We start from the raw sequence: 19,716 nt of genomic DNA, 5'->3' as shown, positions 1-19,716 counted from the left end.
GATTAACTATGAGACTGGAATGTCCTTTTAATTTTAAGCTTTGACAAAGGGTCGTCTGGACTCGAAACGTCAGCTCTTTTCTCTCCTTACAGATGCTGCCAGGCCCGCTGAGATTTTCCAGCATTTTCTCTTTTGGTTTCAGATTCCAGCATCTGCAGTAATTTGCTTTTATGCTTTTAATTTTGTGTTGTTGTTGCAGGGATGATGGCTGAGCAGTTTGTTCCTGATGGGCCCCATCTTAAGCTGTATAACCGTGAGGAAAAGCATTGGGACCACCTGATGAATTGGCAGCATGCAACAATGTATCTCTTCTATGGCATCTCCGGGATTGTGGACATTATAGTCCATATAACACCTGCAGTGCCATTAGCCCTGGACAGGCTCATGCTTGCCATTGCAGTCTTCATTGAAGGTTTGCTCATTCATTCTTAACTAACAAAGAATTCTGGCATAACTATATGTTGTTTATAATTGAGATTTAGCCACAGAGGGGCACGCATCTCAAAGTACTTCTGTAGTCTCACATCCACCCAAGATGCTCATTCAGTGTGGTACCTTGTCAAAAAATATGTGCCAAGTATCTTCAGGGAAACCACATCGATCAGCCATGAAACTGTTAAACATCAATCTGTTTTAATGATATTGACTACCAGAATGATTTGGACTACTAATATAATTAGAAAACTTTATTTGATACCTATAGTCACATGTATGCTCATTAAGAAAATTAAATTTTGAAAGGAAATAGTTGAAAATTTGTGTGACACAAATAGTCATGTCAGGTGATTGTTATCAAAATTGTTTAGCTTCTCAATTCTTGTGATTGTACATTTAAAAAAAAAGAAATTACACTTATGGAAGATCTTGCATCTTGGAAACATCCCGAAGGACTTTTCAGATATAATGAACTGCTTTGAGAGTACTGTCATTATTATCAGGCAAACATGGGAGCTATTTTTTTCACACAGCAGTGTGTCACAAACAATAATAGCTGTAACTTTTGTCTGGTGGTTGTAAGAGTTGCAATGCAGAAATGAACATGACTGTATTGGTCTTATCACCCTCATGAGCAGTTGTCCTAATCCCATATGTCCACTTTAGTCCTATATCCCTTCATTAGCCTATCCTTTAGTCCTACATCCTTTCATTAGCCTATCTTAATGTTGACATGGTGTCCACATCAATCATTAACTCCAACAGTGAACCCCAGAACCACATCGCCCTGTGTAAAAAAAAAACAAAGTTTTAGGCTCTTTGTTGTCCTAAATCTCTTATATATGTGCCTTTTTGACATCATGAGAGTTCTTGCTCTTCAAAATATAACCTGGAATCTTTAATATTTACCTGAGCCACTAGAAGACAAGGCCTTAATTTAATATCTCGCCTGAATGCAAACACTGTTGACACTCCTGTAGAAATGCACAATTGGCCCAGATTGTGCGCTAAAGTCGGCATATGGGGCTTCAGCCCTAAACCTCCCAACTCAGAAGTATAAATGTTTCTAACTGACCTAAGCTAATACAGAACATTTCTTTGTGTGTTAATAATGACATTCTGGTAGATTCTGATCTTGTTAATCAATCCAAAGGGGACTGCATGGCTCTCTGCATTCATTCCCTAAGGCGTGGATTAATTTCAAGTAGTCCCACTTGCTCATTTCACTCGAGTGAGTAACACTCATTGACATTGTTTGTGATTATTGTACCTATCATGGCAACGTACATAGAGCGGCACGGTGGCACAGTGGTTTGCACTGCTGCTTCACAGTGCCAGGGACCCGGGTTTGATTCCCGGCTTGGGTTACTATCTGTGTGGAGTCTGCACGTTCTCCCCATGTCTGTGTGGGTCCCCTTCACACCCCCTCACCCCACCACACATTTTCCATGCTCATCCATCATGCTATCTCATGGTCCCACCTGCCCTCCATGACCCCTCATACTCACCGGGCCACCTCATGTCCCTCTACCCACTCCATTGCCCCTCATACCTTCCATATTAATCTGTGCTTCGCTATCCATCCCATGGCCTCCTTATACCCTTCATGCCACCATAGTGCCATTCATCCCAAGCAATGACCCCCTCACTCATTCCCATGGCCTTTTATTGCTCCTATACCAACGTGATGTCAACCTATGCTCTCCAGCCATCGCCCTTCTCCCTTACATCCTTTATGCCAACTTATCTAGAATTTGCCCTGGGCAGATTACAAGAGCCATACTGTGATGAGGTAAAATAAAGATTTAAGTATCTACTGGACTCAACTATCTATAAAAATACTCTAATTGATAAAAGCCCACTCAATACCTTTAAATACTTTCAAGTACTTAATCCCTTATAAAACAAACATTATTGGGAGATGTTGGTACAGGTGTAATCACTGGACTAGAGTCTAAAGATTGAGCCTAATGCTCTGGGGACAAGCATTCAAATCACACCACAGCATCTGGTAGAACATAAATTTAGTTAATAGATCTGGAATATAAAGTAAGTCTCAGTGAAGGCAACCATGAAACAATCATTGATTTGTTGTAAAAACCAATCCGGTTCACTAATCTCCTTTGGAGAAGGAAATCTGCCACTTGGTCAGGTCTACATGTGACTTCAGATCCACAGAAATGTGGTTGGCTCTTAACTGCCCTCTGAAAGGGTAATGAGGGATGAGCAACAAGTGCTGGTCTTCTCAGTGACACCCACATTCCATGAAAGAGTAAAGAAAGAAATAGTTGTTTACATTGCCTCACATCAAAGACAACTAATACCTTTATAATTATTTGGAGCTGTCAATCAAACTGTGAACTTGCAAGCCCCTCACTGTGACAATTCTTATCATGATAGCCTTGGGGGTTTATGTCAACATCTATTTTTTGAAATTGGAAGTATGGATTTTTTGCAGCAGAGTGTCACAGTCGGCAGGGAATTTAAATGACTTTACAGCTTGACAGTTCCATGGACTTCATACACTTTTTATGCACTTTTATATCTACTCTTAACAGTCATATTGAGGTGCCTGCCCTCTACAAAAGAGCTCTTTACCTCTCCAGTTGTTACTGACTGACTTAGTTGTGTACTAATTTGTCCCATTTTCTAAACATGTCATAGTTTTAAATGCATAGATTTCTTTTGAACCTACTTTGCTCTTTATGAAAACATCCTCATATGTTCCTGTCTCTCCTGATACCTAAAGCCTCCGCCAACCACCCCCCCCCCCTTAAAAAAAATGTTCTTGGAATGCTGGCAAGCCTAAATTTATTTCTCATTGCAAGTTGACCTGAGGAGGTGGTTATGGGTTTTCTCCTTTAAACTGATCCTTGTCCGACTGATGCCATCCAATCTCAGGATATTGACTCTGCAATGAAGAAGATACAGGGATATTGTAATAACTCAGGAAGCCAACTGGAAAGGAATGGCGTTTTGTTTCACAGAGCAAAAGTTAAACCACAAACCTGTGGTGCATATCCATAAGACCCATTTGGGACGATAGAAAAATGGACCCGTTCAGAGGCCTGTTTTATAAAGGCTCGTGATATGAGTTCCACCTGATTAGATAATTACTGCTCACCATGGGAACTTGTATTCTATGAGTCCCACCGGGAGGTCAATCAGGGTTTTCCCATATAGGTCCCTAGGGGCTATCACATATATATCCAAGTCAGAGTGGAACAGAAGGGAAGATTGCAGTGAAATTGGTGCTGTTGTGTTTTTCCATGGTAGAGGTCATAGGGTAATGAAGTGTTGTTAAAGTAACCGTTGAGAGTTGCTGGGTAACAGTAAGATAATTATTGGTTGGTTGTTTACACAGCAGACACAGTAGCATGAGGGCATCAATTTAAGATCAATGCTAAAAGAATTAAAGGAGCGATTAGAAAAAAATGCATTTACATAACGAGCAGTTAGATTTTTTTTCCATGGAGACACTTTTATTTTTGCACTCTTGCCTCTATTCTGTAATTTCCTGGATAGGATGGAAATGTCTTTCATCTGCATTTGTGAACATTTCAATAACAAGCGGGTGTGCTTATACGTCATGCATTGTGAACACATCTTCTCTCCCAGATCCTCATTTACTGCCCCAGAAACTCTTTCCTAAGTACCACAGAGGAGATCTGTCTTTGGCTGCTCAGTTTCTGATTGGAGACGACTGTACATCCATGACACCTGCTCGAGGTTGACCCACAGACATCTTATACGCTGGGAAAGCTTCTGCCCATTGCTTGAAAAGCTTCTGCCATAAATACTCTCCAGCTGTTAAAGTGACACATGCCAAAGCAGTCAGCCAGCTGTCTAAAGAAGTGTGAAGCAAGGTGCAGGTTATTTGTAAAAGGACAACATGTTTTACAATTTCTAAGTGGAATGGAGGCATCAGATCAATGGAGCACAAAACATTTCCTGATGATAGGGTTCATAAGAGTGCTGAGCCCTGGCCACTTCCTCTTGACATGCGAGATACATTGCTGTGAGCTATGACATAGTGGTACCCATCTGTTCTCTGAATTGGAAGGTTGTTGCTTGAGCCCCACTCCAGGAGCTTGTGCACATAATCTTGGCTGATGTTCCAGTACAGTACTGAGGAAGTACTACATCATCAATGGTGCATATTTTTCATTAAATGTTAAACTGAGGCTCTCCCAGGTGGAAGAAGAAGAGAGTTTTCCAGGTATCTGGAACAAAATATTTAGCTCTCAACAAACAGGTCATTGTTGCATTGCTGTTTCTGTTTGTGGGACCATGGTGTATGCAAATTAGTTGCTGTGATTTTCACATAGCAACAACAACAACTTGTGCTGTATTTACATAGCCCCTATAATGCAATTAAATGTCCCAAGACACTAATTCTATCAAATAAAATTTTGACACTGAGTCATGCAAGAAGACATTAGGCCTAAGATGTAGGTTTTAAGGAGTGCCTTAAAGAAGGGAAAAGTAAAGCAGGGAAGAGAGGTAAAGTGTAGAGGTTTTGGATAGGAATTTCAGATTTTAGGCAGCTGAATGTATGGCCACCGTCGCGGAACGATTAAAATCGGAGATGCTCAAGGGGCCAGAATTGGAGGTGCACAGACATATCAGAGGGTTGTAGAGCTGAAGGTGATTATAGAGTAGGGAGGGATGGGGAAATGAATGAATTTGAAAACAAGAATTTTCTGTTCATGCAGTACTGGATGCCAGAGGAGCAGTGACTTTAACATATGAAGATAGATTGGAGAAGTTGGGATTCTTTCCCTTGGAGAAAAGAAGGCTGAGAGGAGATTTGATAGAAATATTCAAAGTCATTAGGGGCCTGGACAGGGTAGATATGGGGAACCATTAGCGGAAGGATCGAGATTTAAGGTAAATTGGTGAACAAAACAAGGCAGAAGTGATATGGGAACAAAAAATCATCTGGTGAGTGGTTAAGGTCTGGAATACACTACATGTGAGTGTGATGGAGGCAGGTTCAATCAAGGCATTCAAGAGGGAATTGGCTGATTATTTGGAAAGAAACAATGTGCAGTGTAACAGGAAGAAGATAGAAGAATGGCAATCGGTGAAATGCCCATCCAGAGATCCAAAGCAGATATGATGGGCAGAATGGCCTTCCTCTGCACTGTAACAATTCTGTAAAATATATGGGTGGAATTCTCCCATTGGGAACCAAGTCCCGTGGAGGAGGTGGGAATAGGGAATGTTTCCTGCTGCGGAGGTTGCCAGGAAACCATCCATGTCCTATGGCCCCGACCTCATTAATTATGCAACCAGATATTTGCCGCCGTATTCTGTGACGGGAACAGCTGATGATGCAGAATCTGTCATCACATCTGGCTGCCTTATTGAAAAGGAGCTCAACATTACTGACCTGTTATTGAAGAAAGTAGATGGGTCTCCTGAAAGTGAAGATAGATCTCCAGGAACACTCTAAGGCTGGAAGATGGACCTCCTCAATGGCACTGAATCTGGAATATCCACCTGCAGATGCTCCCACCTCCCGTTACTGTGATGTTTCAGGGTTGCTGGCGGTCGACATTCTGAACTCTGGTGGCAGCCCCACGTATTGTTCAGGTGAATCCTGACCTCTGCATGACATATTGTTCCAGACATGCTCTGCACTGGAGTGTTTCCCCGCTGGCGTCGCGGAGAACCAGGTGCGAGTGGAAGATTCTGCTCGGGCCTTCATCTGCATTCCACTAGCAAGCTGCAAATAAGTTTCCTGCCAGCCTCCAGCAGCTTTTCCGATCCGACATGGCAGGCACCAGTGGAAAATGCCACAGGAAATTCACGCTGGCGTGAAACCAATTTTTGCACTTCTGTCAAATTTGCCCCCACCCCCAACCCCGCCGGCAGGCCATTCCTTTGGCTGCAAAGCACTTGTGTCTTGAGTTCAAAAACACTAAACATGTGAGAGAAATATATGTCTTCTTTCATTAAGGGAGGATAATCCAGAGTGCCAATCAGGTCACTCTTCCTCATGTGGCAGGAGGCTCATCTACAAATCATCAAACTGGGAAGAGGATGTTGTGTTTCTCTAACCTGTGCCACTGTGATGTTCTACATTATCAGTCTGTAGAGGAACTGCATTTTATTTTTTAATTTTCCTGTCAGGTCTTTAAAGTTGCATGCAGAGAAGAATAATGGCATTACAATTATTTGTCTCTAATTGCCATCACCAGTTTTAATAAGAGTAAATTCAGCTGTCCCATGATCCTTGTGCATCATTGCATGTGAAGGGAGGGTGATTAAGAGAACTGTAGCTTTACATTGGTTTTGACATGCTGCAAAGGACAATCTAGTGTAAATGTTGCAATAAAATGTAAAGAACCATAGGATTATTAAGATTGTCTTCTAAATCTGTAAATATGTAATTTAAAGGCAACAATGTCATAATCCATCAACTCTAATAAAAGTTAGATTTTCAGACCACCTCAAAGAATATACTCAAACGTTTCATGCAGATTAAAATAATTATTTTTCTCATTATAAATAACTCCAGATGTGTTTTGGTCTTTCTGATAAGTAATTAAATTGAATTGGAATGCAGCCGTAAATAATCTTGTTTAGTTTTAACCTTCAAGGTGTCTCTTCACAATGTTTTTACCTGACATCATCAGAAAACCAGGGAATTAAAATCATGTTGGGAAACACTCATCTTAACATGCCTTAATCTGTTGTATATGGAATTGGGCTCGATGGGACCCTATTAGAAGGTTGTACTTTTGTAATTCAAAATATAGATGCTGTAGAATTTTTATTTGCATCCTATTGAGGTGATAAGTTAATTATAAATTCCCCAGGGCTCTCTGAAAAGCAGTTTGCATACTTTATGAATAGACAATGAAGTTCATTATTAACCTTAATGAAAAACATTTATTATTTTAACTCCTCCAGTGTGTATATGGTGGGGTTTTCTGTATATACGTGTGGGAGATTGAAGCCATTGCGAAACAAGTATGGGTAGATGGTTGGATCATTTGTTCTTGCTTATATTTAAGCTGTGTGTGTTTCTCTTCAATGCAAAAGATAGACGGGTTGAATCTCTGCAAATCTTTCAGATTGTGCATTTTCATTTCAGCCACGCCCCTGACAGAAGTTCAAAAGTTACAGCAGGCATTTAAGAGAAGGCCACAAAAATTCACCACCAAACAAAAAAGCACCAAATCTTTATTTATGTTTGACTTCACACCTTCAGTAATTCGCTTGATAATATCTAGAATGTAAGAAAATCATAAAGAATGTAATCACTCTCCTCCAGCCCCCCCCCCCTTTCCACCTCACCCCAGTCTCCATAATCATGTTATTTACTCTGCAGGTTTTTTGTTTTATTACCACGTCCATGGGCGTGCGATGCTTGACATTCATGTGCACATCCTGCTGCTGGTGGCAATATTTGGCGGTTCCATTAGCATCTTTCTCGAAGTCTTCCTCCGGGGGAATATAGTACTGGAGCTTCTGAGGACAAGCCTTTGTATACTGCAAGGCAGCTGGTTCTGGCAGGTAAGGGATTCTTTCCGTTTGAATCTCCCCTTGGCCCTGTTATAAACTATTCATGTAATTGCTCAACTAAATCCACTAATTCCAGTGTGTATCATTAGGCATAAAACAGTTGACCCGGTTGATAGAAAATGAATAGACGGGGACAAGAATAAGGGTAAAGGAGCAAAATTAGATTTGTGATAATGAGAGCCAAAATTATATTGATTTATGCAGATAAAAGCCTTGAACATGTGGCTGGTTCACTGATGTCCTTTTGGGAAGGAAATCTGCCACCCTTACCTGGTCAGGCCGACATATGACTCCAGACTCACTGCAAAGTGGTTGACTCTCAAAAGCTCTCTGAAATGTAGGGTAGTTAGGGATAAGCATTAACCACTGGCCCAGCCAATGACGCACCCGTCCCATAAAAATGACTAAAAAAAGAAAGGTTAATGTGTGCAGCAATAACACAAACATAGTTAAAATACAAAAAACAATGTAAACAAAAAAAGTCCATTCAGCCCATTGGGTTCATTATCAAAACCCCATCATAAGGCCAGATGTTCATGGAACCGGGCCAGCTCTAGATGTCTTTAAAAATGGTGGACAGGACCCAGATGCAGAACCGTAGAATCCCTACAGTGCCGAAGGAGGCCATTCAGCCCATTTGAGTCAGCACATCTTACCCAGGCTTGTCCTCAGCACCCCCCCCCCCCCCCGCCCCATTCCCAAAGCCCATGCATTTACCATGGCTAATCCATCTAATCTACATAGCGTTGGACACTAAGGGACAATTTAGCATGGCCAATCCACCTAATCTGGATATCTCTGGACTGTGGGAGGAAACCCACGCAGACCTGGTGAGAAAGCTAGACACTGTGCCACCATGCTGTTCCTTTCAGGAAAGTCCCATTTTTGCTCTGCTATGGAATAGAAGACAGTTGGTGAATCACACAGGCAGGAAGCCCAAATTCAGCAGGGCTATTTGAACTTGGTGCTGAGTTCAAAAATACTTTGTTTTCACAGTTCCAAGGACCATAACCCACAGTGTAGGAGTCACAGGTTCACAAAAGAGATGTTCATGTTTTTGAAAGGTGGATAGTGTCTGCTTAAAGTGTCATTATCCAAATTATTTAAATCCCCAGCCTTTTAAAAATGAAATAGATTAAGCTGTAGCTGTCAAGTAGAATGAAAAAACACAAATGCTGCTGAGAGTCCATTGATTGACAGGTCATGTTCTGTTTTGAGAGCTGAGCCCATTACAAATACTTGGTTGAGTTTCAAAAAGTCTAAAAGCACTTGCCTCAGCAGAGAGACTGAATTCATATTTTGATTGACAGTTTTAGCAGGCTATTAAAGGATCTGGTTACTGAATAGGAGTTTGTTTGTTTTTAAAACTGACCACTCGAGGGGATTTTAAATCTTTGAATGGGTTTCATGAATGTTGGTGTATGAGTGTGCATGAGTGGGAGCTCTGTTCGATTTTTAGAAAATAAATGTATTTTCATTTCCACATGCCTTTTGAGGTCTGCCCATAGTGAATACTGGGTGAGTGGCTTAGAAGTGGTATAGAAGGTGTGAGGTGGAATGGAGGTGGTTTGGCTGATACGAGGTAACATTGGGCGGTGTGGATGGGGGCTGAAAATGAAAGCTAAAAGGGTTAACGGTCTTTTGTAAAACTGGACCAAAGCCTTGGAGAGCCAAGGCAGGCCTTCCAACCAGCCCGCCTTAGCACTTGCTACCTCCGTGGTCACCTCCAAACTATGTCTAGAGGTGGCAGTCCCCAACTTGATCAAGCCCTTGCCCCACCTCTTCACACACCCCACTCTGGCAGCCAAAATTGCACATGACTGGGATGTTTACATCAAGGAAGTTCTGCCAATTCAGGAACTTTCCTGACTTGAACTACCCACCTTGATAGTGAAAATCTGGCTCATAGTATCCAACTATATCTGAGATTGTTCAAGGTTTACACTACATTGCTAGAATTGGGTCTACCTGATTACTCTTTGCGTGATAAAGAATCTCCTGACATCAGGCTTCATGGCTTATTTTGATGTTATTTTCTCAACTTACCTTTTCTAGTCGGCAAGGTCACTTCTGAATCACATCCTCTCTGCTGTTTTAACTATCTAGCTGTAATGTTGTTTTTTCTTATTGCTGCTTTGCAATGATTGACAGGCTGAGTGCAGAATCTAGTCAAAAACCGAAGGTGGTGTTTATTTAGGCCAAAGGGTGAAACAGGTGCAAAATCACCTGTTTCATGAGCATGTTTGAAAGCCGGGGTTTAGCAAACAACTTCAGTCCTAATTGCTGATTACCATAATTTGAATTTGCCTGGAGGTTGTAAACCTGAAACCTGCATGTTTAGTACTCGAGTGCTGATCAAACACCATTTCTGTGGAGCAGTGTATGTGGGCTATATGGGTATTTCTGCTTAAGACCCCATCTCAGTGACCTTGAAGGCTCTTAGGAGCCTGAAGGATTTAGAACCCAGGTAATTGTGCGTCCGTGTGTGTGTGTGTGTGTGTGTGTGTGTGAAATATCAGACGGAGAGGCCAATAATCAGATGCAAATTTATTGTGATGCCTTTCCAATGTTCCCGCCCAATGAAAACGGGAACAGAAAATCGCCCCCACTGTTTCAAAGTGTCTTTTGATTTAGGAGTATGGCTGCAACTTTTAACAAACATAATAATTCATTCTCCAGCATTATTATCCTGAACTTGATCAGTATACTTATTCAGAAAATAATGGCTTTTAGTATCTTTGCACACGTGGTACTAACTGTGTGTGCTGTGTTTTGAACCTTGTGGATTTGAGACATTTGAGTGTTCAATACTGTTAGTTCTATAGTAATTAGATGTGAAACATGGTAATTACCCTTCAAATCCCCGCCCAGTTTGCAAATCTTCCTTACCTTTGTCTAGGCTGTTTTTTCTATTCTTCCCAGACACAACAAATTTCTCCAAGGCTCTTTCATCCAAAAGTAATAAAAGCAGAACAAGAGTAACAGTTTTGGAATCTGGTAAATACATTCTCTGTCAAATGAGCCACAAATGGGCTTACATTCACACTGCAATGAAGTTACTGTGAAAATCCCCTAGTTGCCACACTCTGGCGCCTGTTCGGATACGTTGAGGGAGAATTTAGCATGGCCAATGCACCTAACCAGCACGTCTTTCAGACTGTGGGAGGAAACTGGAACACCCAGAGGAAACCCACGCAGACACAGGGAGAACGTGCAGACTCCACATGGACAATGACCCAAGCCGGGTCCCTGGCGCTGTGAGGCAGCAGCGCTAATCACCATGCCACCACCATGTCACCCCCTCAAAGTACCCTCAAAGAAATAGCAAACACTGATGGCAAGTTTTAAAGCACAGTATGTTTCTCTGATGAGAAGTGTTTCATAATATTTTGTGGAACTTTAATCGATTTTTTATTAGTTTAGTACCAGAAGTGAGTGAAAATATCTTGAAAATGTTTGATATAAAATGTTTGCCCAATTTCGTTCACTCACAGATATTCATTTCCCTGTTTTAAGAAGGTGTTTCTTGCCCTCTCGAACCCAGAGAACAGTGGTTTGATTATATTGTTTATATAGGTTCCTGTTGCCAAGATGATAATACATAAAATCACAATCATCATACAGTGTTGAAACCGGTAGTTTAAGGATTGGATATGAATTTGAACATAACTCATCTGGATTTTTTACTCTCTAGGGATTTTCTTTGTTTCCTTACTTTGAACATTTTGTATATTTGTAATTTTCCCTTTTTTCAAAAATTCAATGAAGAAAATTCAATGAAGGGATGGCACGGTGACACAGAGGCACAGCTGCCTCACAGCATCAGGGACTGGGTCCAATTCCAATCTTGGGTGACTTTTTGTGTGGAGTTTACACATTCTCTCCGTATCTGTGTGGGTTTCCTCCGGGTGCTCTAGTTTCCTCCCACACTGTGTGGAGATGCCGGCGTTGGACTGGGGTAAGCACAGTAAGAAGTCTCACAACACCAGGTTAAAGTCCAACAGGATTATTTGGCAGCACTAGCTTTGGAGTCTCAAGCTCCTTCATCAGGTGAGTGAGGACTTGTGTTCACAAACAGGGCATATAAAAACACAAACTCAATTTACAAGATAATAGTTGGAATGTGAGTCTTTACAGGTAATCAAGTCTTAAAGGTACAGACAGTGTGAGTGGAGAGAGGGCCAAGCACAGGTTAAAGAGGTGTGTATTGTCTCCAGCCAGGACAGTTAGTGAGGTTTTGCAAGCCCAGGCAAGTTGTGGGGGTTACAGACAGTGTGACATGAACCCAAGATCCCGGTTGAGGCCATCCTCATGTGTGTGGAACTTGACTATCAGTTTCTGCTCAGCGATTCTGCGTTGTCGTGTGTCGTGAAGGCCGATTTGGAGAACGCTTACCCGAAGATCAGAGGCTGAATGCACTTGACTGCTGAAGTGTTCCCCGGCTGGAAGGGAACACTCCTGCCTGGTGATTGTCGAGCGGTGTTCATTCATTCGTTGTTGTAGCGTCTGCATGGTCTCCCCAATATACCATGCCTCGGGACATCCTTTCCTGCAGCGTATCAGGTAGACAACGTTGGCCGAGTCGCAAGAGTAGGTACCGTGTACCTGGTAGATGGTGTTCTCACGTGAGATGATGGCATCTGTGTCGATGATCCGGCATGTCTTGCAGAGGTTGCTGTGGCAGGGTTGTGTGGTGTCATGGTCACTGTTCTCCTGAAGGCTGGGTAGTTTGCTGCGGACAATGGTCTGTTTGAGATTGTGCGGTTGTTTGAAGGCAAGAAGTGGGGGTGTGGGGATGGCCTTGGTGAGATGTTCGTCTTCATGGTGACATGTTGAAGGCTCCGGAGAAGATGTTGCAGCTTCTCCGCTCCGGGGAAGTACTGGACGACGAAGGGTACTCTGTCCGCCGTGTCCCATGTTTGTCTTCTGAGGAGGTCAGTGCGGTTTTTCATTGTGGCACGTCGGAACTGTCGATCGATGAGTCGAGCGCCATATCCTGTTCTTATGAGGGCGTCTTTCAGTGTCTGTAGGTGTCCGTTGCGATCCTCCTCATCTGAACAGATCCTGTGTATACGGAGGGCTTGTCCGTAGGGGATGGCTTCTTTAACGTGTTTAGGGTGGAAGCTGGAGAAGTGGAGCATCATGAGGTTATCCGTGGGCTTGCGGTATAGTGAAGTGCTGAGGTGACCGTCCTTGATGGAGATGCGTGTGTCCAAGAATGCAACCGATTCCGGAGAAAAGTCCATGGTGAGTCTGATGGTGGGGGATGGAACTTGTTGATGTCATCATATAGTTGTTTCAATGATTGTTCACCATGAGTCCAAAGGAAGAAAATGTCATCGATGTATCTAGTGTATAGCATCGGTTGAAAGTCCTATGTGGTGAAGAGGTCTTGTTTGAACCTGTGCATGAAGATGTTGGCATATTGAGGTGCAAATTTGGTCCCCATGGCTGTTCCGTGTGTCTGGATGAAGAACTGGTTGTTGAAGGTGAAGACATTGTGGTCCAGGATGAAGCGGATGAGTTGTAGAATTTCATCTGGAGATTGGCAGTTGTCGGCGTTGAGTACTGAGGCAGTTGCAGTAATGCCGTCGTCATGGGGGATGCTGGTGTAGAGTGCCGAGACATCCATTGTGACGAGGAGTGCTCCTGGTTCAACTGCTCCATGTGTGCTGAGTTTCTGTAGGAAGTCCGTAGTGTCACAACAGAAGCTGGGGGTTCTTTGTACAATGGGTTTCAGGATGCCCTCGACGTAGCCGGAGAGGTTCTCACACAGGGTCCCATTGCCTGATACGATGGAACGGCCGAGTTGGCCTTGTGTATCTTCAGGAGGCAGTAAAGATCTCCAACACGGGGAGTACGCGGGATGAAAGCAAGGAGGATGCTCTGAAGATCCGGATCAAAGGTCTTGATCAGTCTGTTGAGTTGACAGGTGTGTTCTTTGGTCGGATCTGCGGGTAACCGTCTGTAGTGTTCCTGGTTGTTCAGTTGTCAGTACACTTCTTTGCAGTAATCCGTTCTATTTAGTATGACGGTGGTCCCTCCTTTGTCTGCTGGTTTGATGACAATGTTGCGGTTGGCCTTGAGAGCACTGATGGCGTTGCATTGTGCTTGGGTGACGTTCGGGGCTGTCTTGTGAGTGCAACTAATGAATCTGGCATTGACGCACCTCCTGATGGCTTGGGCATACATGTCAAGTCGAGGGCAGCGGCCTTTCAGAGGAGTCCAATTCGACTCTTTCCTCTTTGGTTGCTGCACTGCAGATCTCTTTGTCGGCTGTTCTGGTTCATTGGCTGTCTCATTGTGTTCGCTGTTGGCCTCTTGGGATTTGTGGATTTGTTCCTCCCACACCCCAAAGTTTGTGGGTTTGTTCCTCCCACACCCCAAAGATGTGTAGGTTAGGTGGATTGGCTATGGTAAATTGCCTCTTACTGTCGCAAGATGTGTAGGTTGGATGGATTAACCACGGTAAATGTATGGGGTTATGGGGATCGGGCGGGGGGTGGACCTGGGTAAGATACTCTGTCGGAGAGTTGGTGCAGACTCGATGGGCCGAATGGCCACCTGCGCTGTAGGGATTCTGTGATTCTATGAGTAGCAAGATAATTAGCAACTGCGGAATGTTCCACTGAAGAATCAGAGAAGATAGCATTGTTGTCACACTACAATAGAACTCATCCGTGTTTTGAGTATTAATGATGAACACAAGTCCATGCTTTTTTATTTAAATTAAGTTAAGTAATAACTGATGTTGCAAACAAGCATACTTTAAAAAAAAAAGTGGCAATCCAGGTCGACAGTTTGGTCTCTAAACTTGCCTTTCCCTTGTAGTCGCACTGTTTTCCTTTACTCTGCGTTGATGGGCTCACTGCCATGATTGCAGCAATACCAGATGGCAAATAGATAATATCACATATACAGGAATTATTCCTGTGCCATTCCAAAAGCTCCTTAATGAAAACATTTGTGAAGATCATTGAGTCAGTATTAGATTTGTTTAAATATTTAATTATATTTGTGCATTTGGTTTCACAATCAACAATTATACTGGTAATTCCTGGTCCAAATCTAATATTTATTTGCATGCTGCTTATGTGTTTGAAAAGTATTCTAAAGAATTGGGGTGGAATTTTCTCATTTTCTGGCAGAATGGCGTAGCGGTGGGAAAACAGGGTGGAAGCCACCACTGTACCTTTAGGCTTTTAGAGAAAAAAATGAAGGGGAGGGATAGATAAGTTTTTGATTAATAAGGGGATCAGGGGTTATAGGGAAAAGGCAGGAGAATGGGGATGAGAAAAATATCAGCCATGATTGAATGGCGGAGCAGACTCGATGGGCCGAGTGGCCTAATTCTGCTCCTATGTCTTATGGTCTCATAACATCATGTTGGAGCCCACCCCGCCAGCAAAGACTGGGACGCAGTTTTTAAAAGGTGGCCCAATACAGAGAATTAAAAATAGAATACCCCGCCCCCTTGGAATCCCCCCACCATGGAACTCCATCATACCCTTGCAATCCCCCTACGATGGAACATCCCCCTGGCACTTTGCCGAGAGCAGTGCGCAGGCAGTACCAAGGTACTACCCAGGCATGACCCTTTCCCTCCTGGGATTGTACTCAGCAGCGGTACACCTCCAGCCGGTTCTGCTCACCAGATTCATGTCATGGGAGACCGGTCGTGATTCACGTTATGCGTGAATGGACAATTTTAACGGGTGGGGAGGAATGATCAGGCGTAAAGGCTGATAGCTACAGTTAATATATTCAGCTGGTGATCTCACGTTATACCTATTCTGTCATTGTCAGGAGGGCATGGGCAATTACAACGGGAAATTCCCCCCAGCGTAAAACGTGTTTTGGGACTCTGGTGGGATTTTCTGTTCCTGCCGCCAGTCCAAACCCCACCCCACCCAATAGGACTGAAAAGTCCTCCCCATAATATAAAATCAGCCCAAAAATGTCCTGAAACAATTTCCAGGTAACAATGAATCTTCTTCTGGCTTCTCCCATTTTACTTGGGATCGCCACAATGCTGATTGATCTTCTCCATCTCTTCCTGTCTGTCATCCAATCCCACTGCTTTTATGCATCTCATAGTGCGGCTTTCCATCTGTTCTTCAGCCTTCTTCCTCGCAGACCCACCTCCATCACTCACTTCAGCACATTTCCCCTCTCTCCACAATAGATGATCGCACCGCATTAACCTCTACTTTTTCTTTATTGCTCCCACAACCTTCACTGACCCTTTGTTGTTGCTGGTTCCTGATTTTGTCCTTGTTATTCCACACGTCCACCTGAGCATCCACATTTTCTTATTATCCAGTCATTGTTCCTCTCTTCCTGATGCTGCCCATGTTTCTACACTAAATGGCAATACCAGTCTCAGAACTCTTGTGTAGAATCTTCCTTTCAGTTTCAGTGGCACTTTTCAATCACATAACACTCCGCTGCACTTCTTCCAATTACTCCAATCAGAGCCAATCTGTAGTTTAATTTCCATTCCATACTTCCATCTTCTGCCACCAGTGACCCCAGCTACTTGAAACAATCATTATACTTTCACTGTGATCGTCTTGCTTTTGCTCAAACTGAAGATCCATCAGTTGAATCTTTGGTCTTCTAGCACATCTCAAGCTTCCACCCAAGGCATAAGCCTTCTCTAGGTCCAAGAATACAATCTTCATGTTGCATTGGCCTTCTCGATATTCCAAGTGCTGAGGAACATGACTGTAGAATGTGCTATTAATTCAAAGTTTATACATTATTGATCAGTTGTTGTTACTGATAGGTATCACTCTAACAAAGCCATGTGCCTTTTTTGTCACAATGAACCTTTGGACAGCCATTATCGCTAGACCTTAATTTTTAACTTTAAACAGTGCAATTGTTTCATTAGGAATAAACTTAATTTAGAGCCATATTAGTGGAATTTAAAAATGACCACAAATATTTCTCATCTCCTTCATCCATCTTGTTTCATTTCTGTTGACAGATTGGATTTATTCTGTATCCTCCAAATGGAAGTCCAGAATGGGACCAAACCAGCCATGACAATATGATGTTTATTACCATGTGCTACTGCTGGCATTATGCTTTCTCACTCCTCATTGTGGCTGTTAGCTATGCAGTTGTCAGTTGGTGAGCAAATATTTTTTTTCTCCACTCAGATATTTGAACACGAAGAGACTTAAATACCTATGGAACATGCTGCTTGATGCATTACATAAAATGTCTTAGTTGCACTATTCTAACACACTCATTCATTTAAACACTATAACAATTGTACAAAGAAACTTTTTCAGAAATGTATTCATAGAATCATAGAAACCCTACAGTGCAGAAGGAGGCCATTCGGCCCATCGAGTCTGCACCGACCACAATCCCACCCAGGCCCTACCCCCACATATTTACCTGCTAATCCCTCTAACCTACACATCTCAGGGGCAATTTTTTTAACCTGGCCAATCAACCTAACCCGCACATCTTTGGACTGTGGGAGGAAACCGGAGCACCGGGAGGAAACCCACGCAAACACGAGGAGAATGTGCAAACTCCACACAGACAGTGACCCGAGCCGGGAATCGAACCCGGGATCCTGGAGCTGTGAAGCAGCAGTGCTAACCACTGTGCTACCGTGCCGCCCTAACCACTGTGCTACCGTGCCGCCCTAACCACTGTGCTACCGTGCCGTCCTAACCACTGTGCTACCGTGCCGCCCTAACCACTGTTTAGTCAGTACACTGTCAGATAAAATTAAATCCCCAAATTAACTTATTTTAGTTAAGGTCTAATGTTTCACTGAAGAAGGACAGAAACGATCTGTACTGTTATTCAACTTCTGTAATGCTTTGAAAACCATAACAATATTTCTTCTTCAAGCTTAAACAGAAAACATGATTGTCCTGGAGAGTTTTATTGATTTCAGTGATATTTTGAGAACTAAATTTAAGTTCTAAAGTCATAAAATTGTATTTCAAAATTAATTTCAATTAGCTCCTGTGGAAAAGTGGAGATTCCGTGGAGATTCTTTTTTTTTACAAATTATTAAGCATTATTTGAAAACTGCAAACATTGGCCGAAACTCTACCACTGGGGCAGGCGAAGTTCCCAGAACGGAAATCTCTGTTGGTCTCGATTTTACGATCTCGCCCGAGCAAGGCTGTAAAGTCCCACCCATTCTGTCAGTTTTAGTTCACCCTCCTTGCATTAAAACTCCCATGGGCAGAATTCTACGGTGAAAACAGCACCCAGTATTCAAGACAACTGAGCAGCTCCCAAAATCACTTCCTGTCCCAAGCGCCACCTCAACACATTTTAAGTACAACCATTAATGACATTGAAGTGCAATGTCTGACAATTTTTACTCAGCAACAAAGTTACGCACTCAGAGGCTTAAAAACAAGGCTAAAACTGCCAACAAAAACATGAATTAGGCGAAATGAAAATTGGTTGTATTTGAAATGCCAATATATATAGTTCAAAGTACTGTAACAATTCTGCCCCCTAGAGTCAAAATGTGCATCTTCACATAAACAGCATTATTCTTGTGGTAAACACTATAATTCAATCACTTAAATTATTAAGATTGAGAGTTGGAGGAGTTTCTCCCAGTAGACTTCAGTAGATGGATGCTAGAATCTTAGTAAACATGAAATTATTTCAGTGTTTTCAGTCAAGACAGGGTTTTCCATGAGGGGAGGACAAATCAATTAAAAGCTCAGTCTTTTTTAAAAATTCTTTCATCGGCTATGAGCATCGTTGGCAAGGCCAGTATTTGTTGCCATCCCTGATTAGCCTTGAGGAGGCGGTGGTGAGCCATCTTTCTTGAACTGCTGCAGTCCATCTGGTTTAGGGGCAGCAGGACCCCACGCATCCCGGACATTCTCTGTTCCACCTTCTTCCGTCGGGAAAAAGATACACAAGTCTGAGGTCACGTAACAACTGACTCAAGAACAGCTTCTTTCCTGCTGTCGCCAGACTTTTGAATGGACCTAACCTGATCTTTCTCTACACCCTAGCTATGACTGTAACACTACATTCTGCGCACTCTCATTTTCTTCTCTATGAACGGTATGCTGTGTCTGTATAGCGCACAAGAAACAATACTTTTCCCTCTATATGAATACATAAATCAAATCAAATCAAAAAGGGAGCGAATTTAAAGTTTTTTAACCCGGTGGCAGTGAAGAAATGGTGATATATTTCCAAGCCAGAATGATATGTGACATGGAAGAAAAATTGCAAGTAATGGTGTGCCCTGCAAACAGTAAAAGCAGTGCTTGGGACAACTAACAAATCTGGATAAATAAAAGCTCTATATCATAATGAACCAACAATCAAATAATGTATTTTTTAGACTTCAAACTTGAGCCATATTTCTTAGTATTTTATTCCAGCAACACATTTGCAGCCCAAAGGCTGATTTGCAGTGTGATTTACGCCTTACATCTTTAAAAGATCATTTGTAATGATTGCAATATCATTCACACCATCATTAATTTTGCCAATATATTTTCTGTGTTTGTAGGGTGATTCATACAAAGTTAAAGCATATCGCGCCTCTGGAGATGGGACTGCTGAAATCATCTGAAAAAGATCAAGAGATTGAGGAAGAAATGTAGCCCGATTAATATTGTAGTTTGCCACCTTTGTGCCTTTATTTATTTTTTATTGCAAGAGTAATTTCAGAATCTTTAATAGTTTTGATGTTGACCCCTTTTCATGTAAACCTGTGCCTACAAATGA

The 19,716-nt window shown here is 42.5% G+C and overlaps 1 protein-coding gene across 1 annotated transcript in view; it reads left to right on the top strand.

Moving 5' to 3' along the window:
• tmem45a (transmembrane protein 45a) overlaps nt 1-19,716 on the top strand; it is a 72,202-nt gene extending 52,486 nt beyond the window's left edge. The window contains exons 3-6 of the mRNA XM_078232873.1: nt 200-412; nt 7,778-7,962; nt 16,964-17,109; nt 19,499-19,716. Coding sequence (XP_078088999.1) covers nt 200-412; nt 7,778-7,962; nt 16,964-17,109; nt 19,499-19,592 — 638 coding nt within the window. The 3' untranslated portion in view covers nt 19,593-19,716. The remainder of the gene's footprint in view (nt 1-199; nt 413-7,777; nt 7,963-16,963; nt 17,110-19,498) is intronic.

This window comes from Mustelus asterias, chromosome 17 (genome assembly GCF_964213995.1).
Source record: "Mustelus asterias chromosome 17, sMusAst1.hap1.1, whole genome shotgun sequence".
NCBI lineage: Eukaryota > Metazoa > Chordata > Chondrichthyes > Carcharhiniformes > Triakidae > Mustelus > Mustelus asterias.
Note: the sequence above shows the minus strand (reverse complement) of the source record. Positions and strands in the feature narration are given on the sequence as shown.